We start from the raw sequence: 16,019 nt of genomic DNA on the forward strand, positions 1-16,019 counted from the left end.
GGATGAGGGATTATATGGACCGCCGGCGAGGCTGGAAACCTCCCGCACGGTGTCGTGGCGGGATCGTCGTGGCGGTAAAATATCCCGCGCGACGCCCTGGCGTCACTGACACGCGGCTCCCACGCCCAAAATTTCCAGGCTCGCGAGGCGCCGGCGCGCCCGATTCGCGCCCTTAGCGAAGGGGCCGGCACGGGGTTGCCACCAATTCTCCATATGGGCCGGTGGAGATGCTCTTAGCTGGCTCAGTAGTTGCCGAAAGTTGAAGTGTACATATAAAATATGGACAAATAAAATCAAAGATACATATGGTCACAATATCCCTAATAGGGATACAAATTCATTCATACATTGTAGTAGTGAAGGAGTGATATTGGACCTCTTGTTTCATATCTCAATACAAACTACATCACGAATGCGAATATTTTGTTGTCAACTTCTTTTAAGTGCAAGCCCCAGCTAAAAGGTTGGTGTAAGTAAATATCCTCCGATATATTTAAGGCACAAATGATCTTGATTAATTCTCTTAGGAATATCAAGATTTGACCATCATGTAATCTACGTTGGCTATAATTACCCGATCCCGAAAATGCCGTATCATAGACTGAGTTCAATGAAAGAGTCTTCTGAAATAAGAATACAAAATAGACTCTAACGACTTCATATAATGATTTCATATCTAAACACAAACTACATATTATACTTAAAATTTCATTTTAATGTCATTAAGGATCGAGGAATGAATAATATTTCGGATAAATCCGAGTAAAACATTATTCACTCCTCAACCTCGGATGACAAATGAAACCTGCTTCATCTCTGCTCTCTCCGCTGCTCCTCCGACGATAATCCCCTGCTCTCTCCGCCACGAACATCAAGTAGGCGGCTCTATCCGTGGCCACCGCCTCCTGACGCAGCTGCCGCTCCAGGTCCTCCTGCCGCCGACGGTGATCCAACTCCTACCTCTGTAGGCGGAGCTGCAATTCCGCCAAACGCCGCCGCTCGCAGACTTCCTCCTGAATCTGCGTCTCCTCCCGCTGCGACCGCCACAGCAAAAGGTCCTCCCACCCCTTCTGCCGTCGCGCCTCCCACCGGTGCTCGCTCGCCACCTCCCGCCGCCTCCGCGCATCCAGGAACTCCGCCTCCTCCCGCTGCCGCTGCTCCGACTCCTCCCTTTGCCACGCCACCTCCTGCCGCGCCACCCGCCGCCGTCGCGCCTCCTCGGTCACCCGCAGCCGCCGGTCGTCCGCGACGTGGGTATCCATGGTCGCCGCTAGCGCCGCCTCCTCCCACGCCTCATACTCTACAAGTTGCGGGTCCGCTTCTACGACTTCCACAACCGTCTCTAGCGCCGCCTCGTCCCATGAATCGAATACTGTGCTATTTTTCTAGGGTTTTTGCACTATAGAGGCAGGGGATGAGGGATTATATGGACCGCCGGCGAGGCGGGAAACCTCCCGCACGGTGTCGTGGCGGGATCGTCGTGGCGGTAAAATATCCCGCGCGGCGCCCTGGCGTCACTGACACGCGGCTCCCACGCCCAAAATTTTCAGGCTCGCGAGGCGCCGGCGCGCCCGATTCGCGCCCTTAGCGAAGGGGCGGCACGGGGTTGCCACCAATTCTCCATATGGGACGCGCCGGTGCGAACCCATTTTCACTTCCGGCCCCCAAAATGCTATCGGCTGCTGTCGGAGGTGCCGGTGGAGATGCTCTTAGCTGGCTCAGTAGTTGCCGAAAGTTGAAGTGTACATGGCCCACTAAAAGCATCGATCTTTTTTTTTTGTTCAACAGCATCGACTGTAAACTTCAAAAAAAAAACAGCATCGACTATATACATAGTGCCTTGGATACAATGTGCCAGGTTGGCCCCCGAACCTATAAACCCAACTACCCTTTCTTCCGCCCAGCCGCCACAGAGCGAGCAACAGAGCTGATAGGTTGGGCCCATACTATTTGGGCCCCCAAACGTACAAACCCTACTACGCTTCCTTCCGGGCAGCCGCCGCAGAGCGAGCGAGAGAGGTCGTTCGAGCAGATCGGAAGAGATGGGTCGCAGCCGCCGTAATCGGAACAAGCCAAGCCGGAACCCTGCAGTGGCTCCACCACTGGCAGCACCCCCACCAGCAACCGTCCCCGGAGCAGTGGAGCCAGAGCTGCTTGATGACCAGAATGACCCGGTATGGCTTCTGATCTCATCTGATGTATCGAGTGCTTTGCTCTATGGATTTATCCTGCTTGGATTACTTGGGTCGTTGCAGCTTTCCCTAAACTTGTCCGTTTGAGGATTTTTTACTGGTTTTCTGTAGGAGTACGAGCTGTCTTCGGATCTCAAGGGAGATGAGCAAACATTGGCTCTGAACCTTGAGCTGAGAGGTGCCTTCCATGACTGCAGGGTGTTTGCAAAAGAGCTGGATCATGCAAAACGTCTGATCTCAACAGAAGACCTCAGAGAATCATTCAGCAGAAAATGGATAAAGAGTAAGTTTGACCCCTCACTCAAAATTTTGGGACAAGTAACACCTGAAAATACCAATTCGCAATTTTCCATGGGCCAATTTGGCTATAACCGGGAAGTCATCTTCCATGGTATTTTTGATACTAATGTGTGCCTTTGTCCAACATTGCTGACTGTGCTGCCATTGTAGTTCAATTTAACGTGCCTGACAAAATAGTCTGAAACTTGACCTGTCCTGTCCTGATATAATATAATATAACAGATAGTAGAGCAACATGTCCGTAGCAGTTGATGATGGGTTCAGTTTCTAGTATCCTGCACTCCTGCACTAGCTACTGTCTGCTATATATTAATATTAGAGAAAACTGGAGGAATTTGGACTGCCAATACTGCACTGCGTTTCTGCTCAAACAAACAACTGTTGTTCACTTCACAGTCTGGTCATCTTTTGCATGCTTTCCATTGAAAGCTCTTCACTTAACACTTAGCTAAGAGCTCATGAGGTGTGGTACATGCATGCTAATCAAAGTAAAAATGTAAAAGTAAGTCAATGACAACATCATATCAATGTCTGGTAACCTGGCACATCAAGGAACAAAAACCTGAGTATGATCGACTGACTAGACCAGCTATCTGTTATCCCTGCTTGATGTCTTGTTCCTAGTTTGTGTTTCTGTCGATGCCTCTTTGCTGACATGAAAAATAACTCTGTTAAATCTGCATGTTGCTTTCCAGCATGTACTCAAAACATTTATGTTTTGGAAATTGGAAGATGTAGCTACAAGTTGACTTTATGGCCGTTGAAAAACATAGTAGAACACTATATTGGAAGCTGTGGTGGGTAATTAGAAAAGGTCGGCTATATAATGGACTATTGAAAAACGCACCTGGAATTGGTTTACCATTTATGGTATTGTCACACTGAAACTCAGTTCTGACTGCTAGTTGTTTTTCATATAAGCTTTCGAAAAATATGTAAGCTCGCTGGAGTACTTGCGCGCAAATGAAAAAATAATTTGCCAGAGTGTCATTTGGGTGTGGGCCCTGGCAACTTTGATTTTCTTTTCTGGATTTTCACATGCACCTTTGGATCAAAATCAGACATGAGGGAGGAGCGTTGTGCGCGTAACAAAAGCATGACGTTCGCCCAATAGTGGCATCCTAAGTTTTATGTTGCTTCATGCTTTTCCAACTGATAATTCAGTTCTAATATCTAAGTTGTTCGCCTACAGATGCTGGTGTAGCTTTGGCGTCATTAATACATGATATCGAAGAAACAGAACTGAAGATCAGGATGAAAGAGGGCAAGCCTATGCCAAGGCCTTCTGGGATTCGCGGCTTCATCGCCCTGGTCAACAGGATTGTTTGAGGCCTATATTTGCTTGTTTATATCACCCTGCTACCCTCGATACATGTATGGTTATATTATTGCACTGATCTGGCTTAAGTCGCCTTTTTTGAACTTGGTTGGTTCATATGATAGAATATTGGATCAAATAAATTGGCATGAGGCAAATTTGTGTGCTTGTGTTGTTTTGCTGCTGCTGGATGTAAGCTGTCTTGGGGCTTAATTCAGCTCAATATGAGTTGGTTGAAAAACGAAGCAAATTGGGTTTTGACGAAGAACTAAAGGTTTGGATCGGTTTGAGTAGGGGAGAATGCCGATCAGGTTTAGAAGCGGGTTCGTCTCTAACAGCTTTGCAAGTGAACAAATGAAAACTACTATGCGTCTCGTAGCTCGCTGTTAGCAGGGGAAAAAATAAGATCAAACAGATACAAAACTGACAAACAATAGAAATGACAAAAGAATTACCTCCGGCGTGATCACTTCTGTTTTCCGCCGCCGTCAACGGTAGATGTGGTCCAGTAACTTCATGCAAGAATGGACGCTAGCTGCAGAGAGGGAGAGTGAGAAACGAGGGATAAAAGATTTACACGGGGAAATTAACATCGCCCCAGAAGATACAGAGACGTGTCGTCGGAGAGAGAGGGAGGCCTTACCGGTAACCTCCGTAACCTCGCCGGGGGGAACTAACACCGCCCCAGAAGATACAGACCGCGTCGGAGAGAGAGGCTTTACCGGTAACCTCCCTAACCTCGCCGGCGTTAACAGGGACGGCAGAAACGCAACATCGAGGATCTACACGGCTGAAAGCCAAGCATAACTTGGCCGGAGAAGAGACAGAGAATTGCCGTCGAAGAGAAAGCTTCTGCCGCTAACCATAAGATTGGGATGGCACACACGGACCGACAGGTCAAGGATCTACACACTACACGGCGGAAACCCGGATCGCCGGAGAAGAGACAGAGACATGCCGTAGAAGAGAAAGTTCCCTGACAGCAAAATTAACCCAGCGCAACTAGGCCTAAGAAGAGACAGAGAACTTGTCGTCGAAGAGGAAGTCTCTGCCATCAACGGATCGACAATTCAAGGAGAAGGTCAAGAGATCTCGAAATCCCGCCGGAGAACAGAGACAACGAAAGTTGTTCGTCCAGGAAAGAGAATTTACCGGCAACTCTCATCGGCGACCGTAGCATCGCCGTCGTAGACGGAGGCGGCAGAGTCCGGCCGATGCATCAAGACCCTGCACGGCAAAGCCTGAGACAGGACGTGTCGTCCAAGAGACAACAGGATGCACGTCATGGATGGATTTCTCGTGGGCAAGGAGGAGTCCGGTGAAGAGCAGACGACGGGGAGACGGAGGCGGTCGTCTCAGCCGCCATGGGAGAGAAGGGGGGCGGAGGTTAGAGGTCAATGAGAGAGAGAGAGGGGAACGCAAGGAAACGAAACCTAGAAGAGGATGCCGTGACGCTACGAGCGTCCAACAGCCGAGCCAGAGGAAATCGCGCGGTCAGTTACCATACGAATCGATGTACAATTCAAGCCCTTCCTTTTTTATTTTGTTGGGAATTGGGGCCCTGCCTTATCTCGAGATCAAGAGGGACGCGTGACTAACCTACCTGAACGCGGACAGATACGTATTCTTTTTTTTTTCGAGGGCTGACAGATACGTATTCTTCTACGTTATACTACCTTATTCTATACTCCTCTGGTCTCATTTAATCGTCGCCAAATATACATAAGAATACACTGGTTTAGTTGTACTCATGCGTCGATTAATAACGACCTGGGGAGTACATGCAAGACAGCTCATACGCGATGATGAGTTGTGCGCGAGTTTTTCTTTTTGTTATAAACACGACATGAGTTGTGTGATATGCATGTCATTTGCAACCATATAGGATAGGAATACGAGATATACGTACACATCACCCTAAGTACTACACAGCCGATAATTTTCCGTTCTAAATTATACTATGAAGTTTTACATGTTTTAATGTGGACTAGATGCAGAAATAGATGAGTGAATAAAATATATCCAGATATATACGAATTTAGGAAAAATCTACTACCTTCAAATACATGTCGTGGATGGACTTTCTCGTGCACATGAAGAACTCCGGTGAACAGCCGATCGATAGGAAGATGGAGGAAATCGTGTGACGAGTTACCACTTACCACCGATACAACTCGATATAAAATTGAAGTCCTTCCTTTTTTTTGTTTTGCTAAAATTTAGGTCATCCTTTGCTTCCGGAGAGGAACGACAATGATATACCTACGTGAACGCGGACAGGTATGTTTTCTGCTACGTCTACGATTTCTCTTTGAAATAGGTTTTCGCCTCACTACATTAATATAGCAACCAACCAACCGATACGACTTGCACGTTGGGCCCGTAACACAACAAGCACGTCTATGGTTCCCACGTTGTATACTTCCTCGTTTAGATTTTGTTCAAGTCAAAAGTTCGTAAATTGAACAAATCTTCTATAGAGAAAATGACATAAATTTGGTATATATATATCATAAAAGGAATCATAAAACTGCATTTTAATATTTAGTGACACTCACGCGCATTATAATATAACTTTATGCTGAGTTATCGATGTGCATATCATAAATTTGCAACCGTATATGATATGATACGAGATATACATATCGCGTGTACAAAACGACCGAAATTTTTGGATTTTACACATAGTTGCACCGTCAAGATATGACGAGGTTGAATATGGAAGTTTTAGAAACGGGAAAGAGATACGAAGTATATTTTTATTTATTCCTCAAAGGTAGCCGCTCTGACGTGGCCACGACACACTAAAATTGGCTCCATGCCACCCAACGCCGGCCAACTGTACGTTTAATTTCTAGCGCCGGCCGGCCGGCCACACTTGTTCAATGCTAGTGTATTTATTTTCCCCTAGGCTGGCTGGTGGCACTAGACCTTGAGAGCCACGCAGGAATTGGAAGAACGTCACAAAGTCCCAATGCTGGTATGTCCTCTTCCCGCAAAAGAAACAAAAAATGCTCCTCCGTCCTCTTCAGTCTTCACCATCCAGGCGAGGGAGATCTCATTTGGTGCTTCTAACAACAAAACTTGACGTGACATAGCATGCAGAGCCATCAGGTGACAGGGCAGGTAAGTTTCTGACCGGGTCATTTGTGATTGTTCTTTGGGTGTTAACCGCAAAGAGGAAAAAGGTAGAGCGCATGGGGGCAAGGTCCGTGAACCAATACTGGACGTCCAGTGGCACTGGCACAGCCACACCCGAGTGTTCGTCGCGCAGTGGCAGAGCTTGGGATATTTCGGGCTACTCGCTGCACCTTTTTCTTTATCCGATGCCACCGAAGGGACTACTAGCTACAGTTATTTTCTTCCGGTATATTTCGAGCGTGTTCAGCGGTTAGAGCATCTCCACTCGTCCCCCGACGAGGCCCCCGAGCGACGTTTTTTCCATCCGGACGGCGAAATTCGGCCCAGTCGTGCCCCCGGTTCCTCGTTTTCGTCCGGATTTGGCCCTTAATCCATCCGGCGAGCCCACGCCACCCCCGGCCCCACGGGGAGCGCTCGGGGACTCCAGACGAAAGATTTTGGCGCGAAACGGCGTGTGGACCCGCGTAGTCGGCGACTGGAAAACCAAATCCTGTCGATTTTCCCTCCAATTTGCTTGCATATCCCCATTCTCTCCCGCCGAAATCCCCCAATCTCCTCGTCTTCCAGCTCCAGTTCCTGGCGGCGTCTTCTCGTCCACCACCACTCTCCTCCTCGTCTTCTCGTCCACCACAATGCCGCCGAAAGCTCGGCGAGGAAGATGCGGGCGAAGAAGACGAAGCCGCCGGGCATGTCGAACGCCGAGTGGGCGGCGGACGAGAAACGGCGTGAGGTGGAAACAAGCGCCAGGGCGGAGAGGGTGAAAAGAGCCGCCGCCAAGAGGTCGGCGGAGGCGGCCCAGGACGAACAAGCGAGGCTGATCAGCATGGCCTATAGCGGCGGCATGTTCCCTGGCCAATGGCCGACGCAAGGTACAACAAGTTCCCCGTCTTCCTTCTCGCCTTCGCTGTACTCGCCGTCGCCGACTGCCGTGTTCCAAGAGGGCGCCTACGTCCAACCGTCCAAGCCCACACCGTCGCCGCCCGAGCTTGACGTCGGCGGCGGCGGCCTGTTCGAGGGCACCTCGCCGGCCCTGCGACGAGGGCCGCTCACGTTCGGTGCGATGGCGGCGCCGAACGAAGAGGAGATCCACGAGATGATCACCTCCGGCTCCACCGCCGCCGCTGCGAGCCCGGGGTTCTTCATGACCGCCGCCGCTGCGTGCCCGGGGTTCTTCACGCAAGAGGAGACGAGGGCGACGGCAGCTGTGGCAGCGCGCAACGAGCATCGGGAGGATGTTGCCGACGGAAGCCAAGCCGTCGAAGAAGAAGGCGAGGAAGAAGAAGAGCCAACTGAAGCCGCCGCCAACTTTGTCGAAGGGGAAGAAGACGAGGAAGAAGGACTCGCCGCCTGCCGCACCGCGAATCAAATGGACGCCGAAGGAAGAGGAGTGCCTCGCCGAAGCTTGGATGACCGTGTCCACGAACGGCATAATCGGGGCCAATCAGTAGTTCGACACATACTGGTTTCGAGTGAGGCAGGCGTACGAGGAACGCAAGCTCGTCGATCCCTACTTCAACAAGACGAACATGAACGTGTACCGGGGAGACAAGGCGATGGCCACCCATTGGGGGATCATGCAGACGGCGTGCAGCAAATGGCACGGCGTACAGGAGGAGATCGACAAACGGCCGATCAGCGGCCACGACTTGGAGCAAAGGGTATGCTCCGCCGGCCCTACACCACCGAGGTACATCGTCGTTAGCTGACCCGTATCGCCGTGCTCTTTTTTCCCCAGCTGCGCCGAGGTTTGGACATGTACACGGACGACACCGGCCTGCAGTTCAAGTTCCTCAACGTCTACGCCCGCCTCGAGAAGTGCGAGAAGTGGAAGGAAGTTCGCACGTCCCTCTCGAAAAGCAAGACCGAGCAGTACAACCCCGACGCTCCGCCGGCTTGCGCGGCGGAAGGGCGCCCTGAGCTCGGCCAGAAGAAGCAGAAAGAGCTCAAACGGACGGACAATCCCGCCGACAGGATGCAGGCGTCGATCGACAAGTGCTGGGCCGACTTGAGATCGCACGCCGACGGGAGGAACGACAAGTTCGACGGCAGGTGGCGGGAGATGCTCGCCAACCAAGGCGCCCGGATCGCCCTGCTGAAGACGACGGTGGCGGCGAAGAAGAGGAACACAGACTTGGCGTTCCTCATGGGCAGCGGCGACATGGAACTGATGGACGAGGAGACGAGGAATTGGTACCAGGGCCACCGCAACGACATCCTCCGAGCCACTACGTCGTCTCCGCTGGCTCCTACCTCGTCTACCTCACCATCTACCTCGTCGACTGCGGCTGCTTCGACGTCCACTGCCGCTGCTTCATCGTCGCCCGCCGCAGCCGCTTCGGCCACGGCGTGTGAGGAAACTGGTCCGTCGGACACCGCCGTGCCGGCCGGGACTACCGACGAGCCTGTCTCCGTGTAATTTCCCTCCGATCGCCGATCTGTGGCTGATCCTTTTGCTCCTTTTGCCGATCAACTGGCCGTACTTGTAGCGCGGGACGGCGATTTGTTTGAATTTAAACTCTATCCGCCTAACTCCGGGTGGACGACTGGAAATATGGTACTCCCCACGCCTTAATTTCGTCCAATCCGGCGGTAGTTTCGTCCGGATTTGGGCGTGGGGAGCGCCAACGAGTGGGGATGCTCTTAGACACATTCGATCGCTAAAAGTAGAGGACTTTTACTGTACCCCCGAATGAACATGGTGTAGGATAACGTTGCATAGAAAACAAAAATTTTCCTACCGCGAACACGCAATCCAAGCCAAGATGCAATCTAGAAGACGGTAGCAACGAGGGGGTATCGAGTCTCACCCTTGAAGAGATTCCAAAGCCTACAAGAGGAGGCTCTTGTTGCTGCGGTAGACGATCACTTGCCGCTTGCAAAAGCGCGTAGAAGATCTTGATCACGATCGGTTCCGGCGCCACGAACGGGCAGCACCTCCGTACTCGGTCACACGTTCGGTTGTTGATGAAGACGACGTCCACCTCCCCGTTCCAGCGGGCAGCGGAAGTAGTAGCTCCTCTTGAATCTGACAGCACGACGGCGTGGTGTCGGTGGCGGTGTAGAAGTCCGGCGGAGCTTCGCTAAGCTACGCGGGCAATATGAAGTGGAGGAGCAAAGCTAGGGTTTGGGAGGGGGTGGCCGGCCACTCAAGGGGGGCGGCCAGCTTATGGTCTTGGGGTGGCCGGCCCCCTCCCTTGGCCCCTCATTATATAGGTGGATCCCAAGTGTTGGTGTCCAAGTCTTCGAATAAGACCCGAAACCAAAACCTTCCATAGGAGGGGGGAAACCTAGCCCAACTAGGACTCCCACCCAAAGGTGGGATTCCCACCTCCCAGGTGGGGGGTGGCCGGCCCCCTATGGTGGAGTCCACTTGGGACTCCACCCCCACTAGGGCTGGCCGGCCATGGAGGTGGAGTCCCTTGTGGACTCCACCTTCCTTGGTGGTTTCTTCCGGACTTTTCTAGAACCTTCTAGAACCTTCCATAGAACCTTCCGCGACATTTTATTTCACATAAAATGACATCCTATATATGAATCTTATTCTCCGGACCATTCCGGAACTCCTCGTGATGTCCGGGATCTTATCCGGGACTCCGAACAAATATTCGAACTCCATTCCATAATTCAAGTACTACCATTTCAACATCCAACTTTAAGTGTGTCACCCTACGGTTCGAGAACTATGTGGACATGGTTGAGTACTCACTCCTGACCAATAACCAATAGCGGGATCTGGAGATCCATAATGGCTCCCACATATTCAACGATGACTTTAGTGATCGAATGAACCATTCACATACATTACCAATTCCCTTTGTCTCGCGATATTTTACTTGTCCGAGGTTTGATCTTCGGTATCACTCTATACCTTGTTCAACCTCGTCTCCGGACAAGTACTCTTTACTCGTACCGTGGTATGTGGTCTCTTATGAACTCATTCATATGCTTGCAAGACATTAGACGACATTCCACCGAGAGGGCCCAGAGTATATCTATCCGTCATCGGGATGGACAAATCCCACTGTTGATCCATATGCCTCAACTCATACTTTCCGGATACTTAATCCCACCTTTATAGCCACCCATTTACGCAGTGGTGTTTGGTGTAATCAAAGTACCTTTCCGGTATAATTGATTTACATGATCTCATGGTCATAAGGACTAGGTAACTATGTATCGAAAGCTTATAGCAAATAACTTAATGACGAGATCTTATGCTACGCTTAATTGGGTGTGTCCATTACATCATTCACACAATGACATAACCTTGTTATTAATAACATCCAATGTTCATGATTATGAAACTAATCATCCATTAATCAACAAGCTAGTTTAAGAGGCATACTAGGGACTTCTTGTTTGTCTACATATCACACATGTACTAATGTTTCGGTTAATACAATTCTAGCATGATATATAAACATTTATCATAAACATAAAGACATAAATAATAACCACTTTATTATTGCCTCTAGGGCATATCTCCTTCAGTCTCCCACTTGCACTAGAGTCAATAATCTAGATTACATTGTAATATACCTAACACCCATGGCATTTTGGTGTTGGTCATGCTTTGCCCTAGGGAGAGCTTTAGTCAACGGATCTGCTACATTCGGATCGGTGTGTACTTTGCAAATCTTTACTTCTCCATCTTCGATGTACTCGCGAATCGAGTGGTAACGCAGCTTGATATGCTTCACCTCTTGTGTGACCTTGGCTCTTGTGCATTGGCGATGGCACCCATGTTATCACGATAAATGATTAATGGGTCCAATGCACTAGGAACCACACCGAGCTCTACAATGAACCTCTTCATCCATACCGCTTCGATGAAGCCTCTGAAGCCGCTATGTACTCGATTACGTTGAAGACTTCGCCACCGTGCACCGCTTCGAGCTTGCCCGACTTGCTGCAGCACCATTCAATATAAACACGTACCCAGTTGTGACTTAGAGTCATCGGGATCAGTGTTCCAACTTGCATCGGTGTAACTTGTTACAACGAGCTCTTTGGTCACCTCCATAACAAAGAAACATATCCTTAGTTCTTTTCAAGTACTTCAGGATATTCTTGACCGCTGTCCGATGTTCCATTCCTGGATCACTTTGATATCTGCTAGTCAAACTAACGGCATGTGCTATATCCGGTCTTGTACATAGCATGGCATACATAATAGAGCCTACTCGTCGAAGCATAGGGGATGTTACTCATCCTTTCTCTTTCTTACTGCCGTAGCCGGTCCTTGAGTTTTACTCAATACCTTGCCTGGTAACATAGGTAAGAACCCTTTCTTACTTTCGTCCATTCTAAACTTCTTTAGAATCTTGTCCAGATATGTACTCTGTGATAGCCCTATTAGGCGTCTTGATCTATCTCTATAAATCTTGATGCCTAATATATACGATGCTTCACCAAGGTCTTTCATTGAAAAACTATTATTCAAATAACCCTTAACAACTTTGCTTAATAGTTCTATATCATTCCCGATCAATAATATGTCATCTACATATAATATCGGGAATGCTACGAGCTCCCACTCACTTTCTTGTAAATACGGGCCTCTCCATGACACTTTGTATAAACCCGAAGTCTTTGATCACCTTATCAAAGCGTCGGTTCCAACTTCTTGATGCTTGCTTCAGTCCATAGATTGAACGCTGAAGTTTGCATACTTTGTCAGCATTTTTAGGATCGACAAAACCTTTGGGTTGTACCATATACAACTCTTCCTCAATGTCTCCATTAAGGAACGCCGTTTTGACATCCATACGCCAAATCTCATAATCGAAAAATGCAGCTATTGCTAACAAAATCCTCACAGATTTTAGCTTCGCTACAGGTGAGAAAGTCTCATCGTAGTCAACTCCTTGAATTTGTCGGAAACCCTTTGCGACAAGTCGAGCTTTATAGACGATAATATTACCATCAGCATCTGTTTTTCTCTTGAAGATCCATTTATTCTCGACAGCCTTTCGGCTATCAGGTAAGTCTACCAAAGTCCATACTTTGTTATCATACATGGATCCCATTTCGGATTTCATGGCTTCTTGCCATTTGTTGGAATCTGGGCTCATCATCGCTTCTTCATACGTCGCAGCGTCCTCATCATTGTTATCTACAATCATGACATTTACACAAGGATCATACCAATCGGGAGTGGCACGTTCCCTTGTCGATCTGCGAGGTTCAGTAGTTTCCTCGTTCGAAGTTTCATGATCATTATCATTAGCTTCCTCTGTTGCGGTGTAGGCGATGCAGGTACAACTTCGATCGCGCTACTCGATCAATGAGTATAGATTCATCAATCTCATCGAAGTTCTACTTTTCTTCCAGTCACTTCTTTAGTGAGAAATTCTTTCTCAAGAAAGGTTCCGTTCTTAGCAACAAAGATTTTGCCTTCGGATCTGTGATAGAAAGTGTACCCTATAGTTTCCTTAGGGTAACCTATGAAGACGCATTTCTCCGCTTTGGGTTCTAGCTTGTCCGGTTGTAACTTCTTTACATAGGCTTCGCAACCCCAAACTTTCAGAACGACAGCTTAGGTTTCTTATTAAACCATAATTCATACGGTGTCGTTTCTACGGATTTTGATGGTGCTCTATTTAAAGTGAATGCGGCTGTCTCTAATGCATAACTCCAAAATGATAACGGCAAATCAGTAAGAGACATCATACTACGAACCATATCTAAGAGAGTTCGATTACGACGTTCGGACACACCGTTTCGTTGAGGTGTTCCCGGCGGTGTCAATTGTGAAAGTATTCCGCATTTCTTTAAATGCATGCCAAACTCATAACTCAGATATTCACCTCCACGATCAGATCGTAGAAATTTGATCTTCTTGTTACGTTGATTTTCTACTTCACTTTGAAATTCCTTAATCTTCTCGAAAGTTTCGGATTTATGTTTCATGAAATAGCTCTACCCCTGTCTACTCAGCTCAGCTGTGAAGGGTAGAACATAACGATAACCACTGCGCGATGCTACGCTCATTGGTCCACATACATCCGTATGTATGATTTCCAATAAGTCGATAGCTCGCTCCATCATACCAGAAAATGGAGTCTTTGTCATTTTACCCATTAGACATGCTTCGCATCTATCAAGTGACTCAAAGTCAAGTGATTCAAGTAATCCATCAAGATGGAGTTTCTTCATGCGTTTCACTCCAATATGACCAAGGCAGCAGGTGCCACATATAAGTAGAATTATCATTAAGTTTAATTCGCTTAGCATCAATGTTATGTATATGCGTATCACTACTATCGAGATCTAACGAGAAATAAGCCATTCTTTTGTGGTGCTCGACCATAAAAGATATTATTCATAAAAATAGAACAACCATTATTCTCAGACTTGAATGAATAACCGTCTTGCATTAAACAAGATCCAGATATAATGTTCATGCTCAACGCAGTACATAATAGCAATTATTTAGGCTTAAAACTAATCCCGAAGGTAGATGTAGAGGAAGTGTGCCATTGCGATCACATTGACCTTGGATCCGTTTCCAACGCGCATCGTCACTTCATCTTTCAGCGATTGTCGTTTATTCTTTAGTTCCTGTTTGAGTTACAAATATGAGCAACCGAACCAGTATCAAATACCCAGGTACTAGAACGAGAACCAGTGAAATGAACCTCTATAACATGTATATCAAATATACCTTCTTTCTTCTTCTTGACAAGGCCAATCTTCAGATCAGCCAGATACTTGGAGCAATTTCGCTTCCAGGTGTCCCTTCTCCTTGCGATAATAGCACTCGACATCGGGCTTAGGGCCGTTCTTAGGTTTCATAGGAGGCGTGGCAGCTTTCTTGCCACCCTTCTTGAATTTTCCCTTAGACTTGCCCTGTTTCTTGAAACTCGGTGGTCTTGTTGACCATCAACACTTGGTGCTCTTTCTTGATCTCAATCTCAGCAGCTTTTAGCATGCCAAAAAGTTCGAGTAACTCCTTGTTCATGTTCTGCATATTGTAGTTCATCACAAAGTTCTTGTAACTTGGTGGCGGTGATTGAAGGACACGATTAATCCCCGATCTGTTAGGAATCACTATTCCCAAGTCATCGAGTTTCTTCGCATGCCCGGTCATGGCGAGCATGTGCTCACTAACGGAGCTGCCTTCTTCCATCATACAGCTGAAGAAATGTTTCGATGCTTCATAGCATTCCATCGCCGCATGAGTCTCGAATATAGCTTTCAGCTCATTCATCAACTCATGAGGATCATGGTGCTCAAAACGTTTTTGAAGATCGGATTCAGATCGCACATGATGGCACACTGAACTTGAGAGTACCGAGTTTTCAAGTCGCGTAAACAGCTTTTACTTCATCGGATTCATCTTCTCAGGAGGGTCACCTAGCGGTGCATCAAGCACAAATTGCAGATTTCCGCCGAGAGAGGAAGATCCTCACATGACGGAACCGGTCGGTGAAGTTGCTACCGTTGCTCTTAAGTTTCTCTTTCTCTAGGAACCGATTAAAATTGATTGGGGACGCCATCTCTACAACATATATTTGCAATAGTTTAGACTAAGTTTATGACAAATTGAGTTCAAATTTTAATTCAACATAATTAAAAACCTAAGTGAACTCCCACTCAAAACAATATCCCTCGCATTGTCTTAGTGATCACACGAACCAAATCCACCGCACCTAAACCCGATCATCACGAGAAAAGGTGTGATTTCAATGGCGAACACTCAAAGTGTTCATCATATCAACCATATGATTCATGCTCTACCTTTCGGTATCACGTGTTCCGAGACCATGTCTGTACATGCTAGGCTCGTCAAGGCCACCTTAGTATCCGCATGTGCAAAACTGTCTTGCACCCGTCATATGTACTTATTGAATCTATCACACCCGATCATCACGAGGTGCTTCGAAACGACAAGACTTGGCAACGGTGCTACTAAGGATGAACACTTTATTATCTTGAGATTTTAGTGAGGGATCATCTTATAATGCTACCGTCGCGATCTAAGCAAAATAAGATGCATAAAAAGGATTAACATCACATGCAGTTCATATGTGATATGATATGGCCCTTTTGTTCTTGCGCCTTTG

The 16,019-nt window shown here is 47.9% G+C and overlaps 1 protein-coding gene and 1 long non-coding RNA gene across 2 annotated transcripts; one reads left to right on the forward strand and one right to left on the reverse strand.

Annotated features, from left to right (window-relative positions):
• Positions 1–1,914: 1,914 nt before the first annotated feature.
• LOC127295382 (uncharacterized) lies at positions 1,915–4,036 on the forward strand. The gene is made up of 3 exons (XM_051325325.1): positions 1,915–2,174; positions 2,304–2,475; positions 3,685–4,036. The coding sequence occupies exons 1-3, from the start codon at positions 2,043–2,045 to the stop codon at positions 3,819–3,821; spliced, it is 441 nt and encodes a 146-aa protein (XP_051181285.1). The 5' UTR covers positions 1,915–2,042; the 3' UTR covers positions 3,822–4,036.
• On the reverse strand, positions 2,827–5,331 carry LOC127295383 (uncharacterized). The gene is made up of 3 exons (XR_007847751.2): positions 4,454–5,331; positions 4,266–4,345; positions 2,827–3,142 (listed from the first exon to the last, which is right to left on the reverse strand). It is a non-coding gene; the product is annotated as an uncharacterized lncRNA (long non-coding RNA).
• Positions 5,332–16,019: the final 10,688 nt, after the last annotated feature.

Source organism: Lolium perenne, chromosome 4, assembly GCF_019359855.2.
Source record: "Lolium perenne isolate Kyuss_39 chromosome 4, Kyuss_2.0, whole genome shotgun sequence".
NCBI lineage: Eukaryota > Viridiplantae > Streptophyta > Magnoliopsida > Poales > Poaceae > Lolium > Lolium perenne.

Bases quoted from the DNA above. Each gene is read 5' to 3' on its own strand.
- LOC127295382 (XM_051325325.1), top strand. From the start codon at position 2,043: ATGGGTCGCAGCCGCCGTAATCGGAACAAGCCAAGCCGGAACCCTGCA. The intron at 2,175-2,303 runs GTATGGCTTCTG...GGTTTTCTGTAG, and splicing joins TTGATGACCAGAATGACCCG to GAGTACGAGCTGTCTTCGGA. The intron at 2,476-3,684 runs GTAAGTTTGACC...GTTCGCCTACAG, and splicing joins CAGCAGAAAATGGATAAAGA to ATGCTGGTGTAGCTTTGGCG.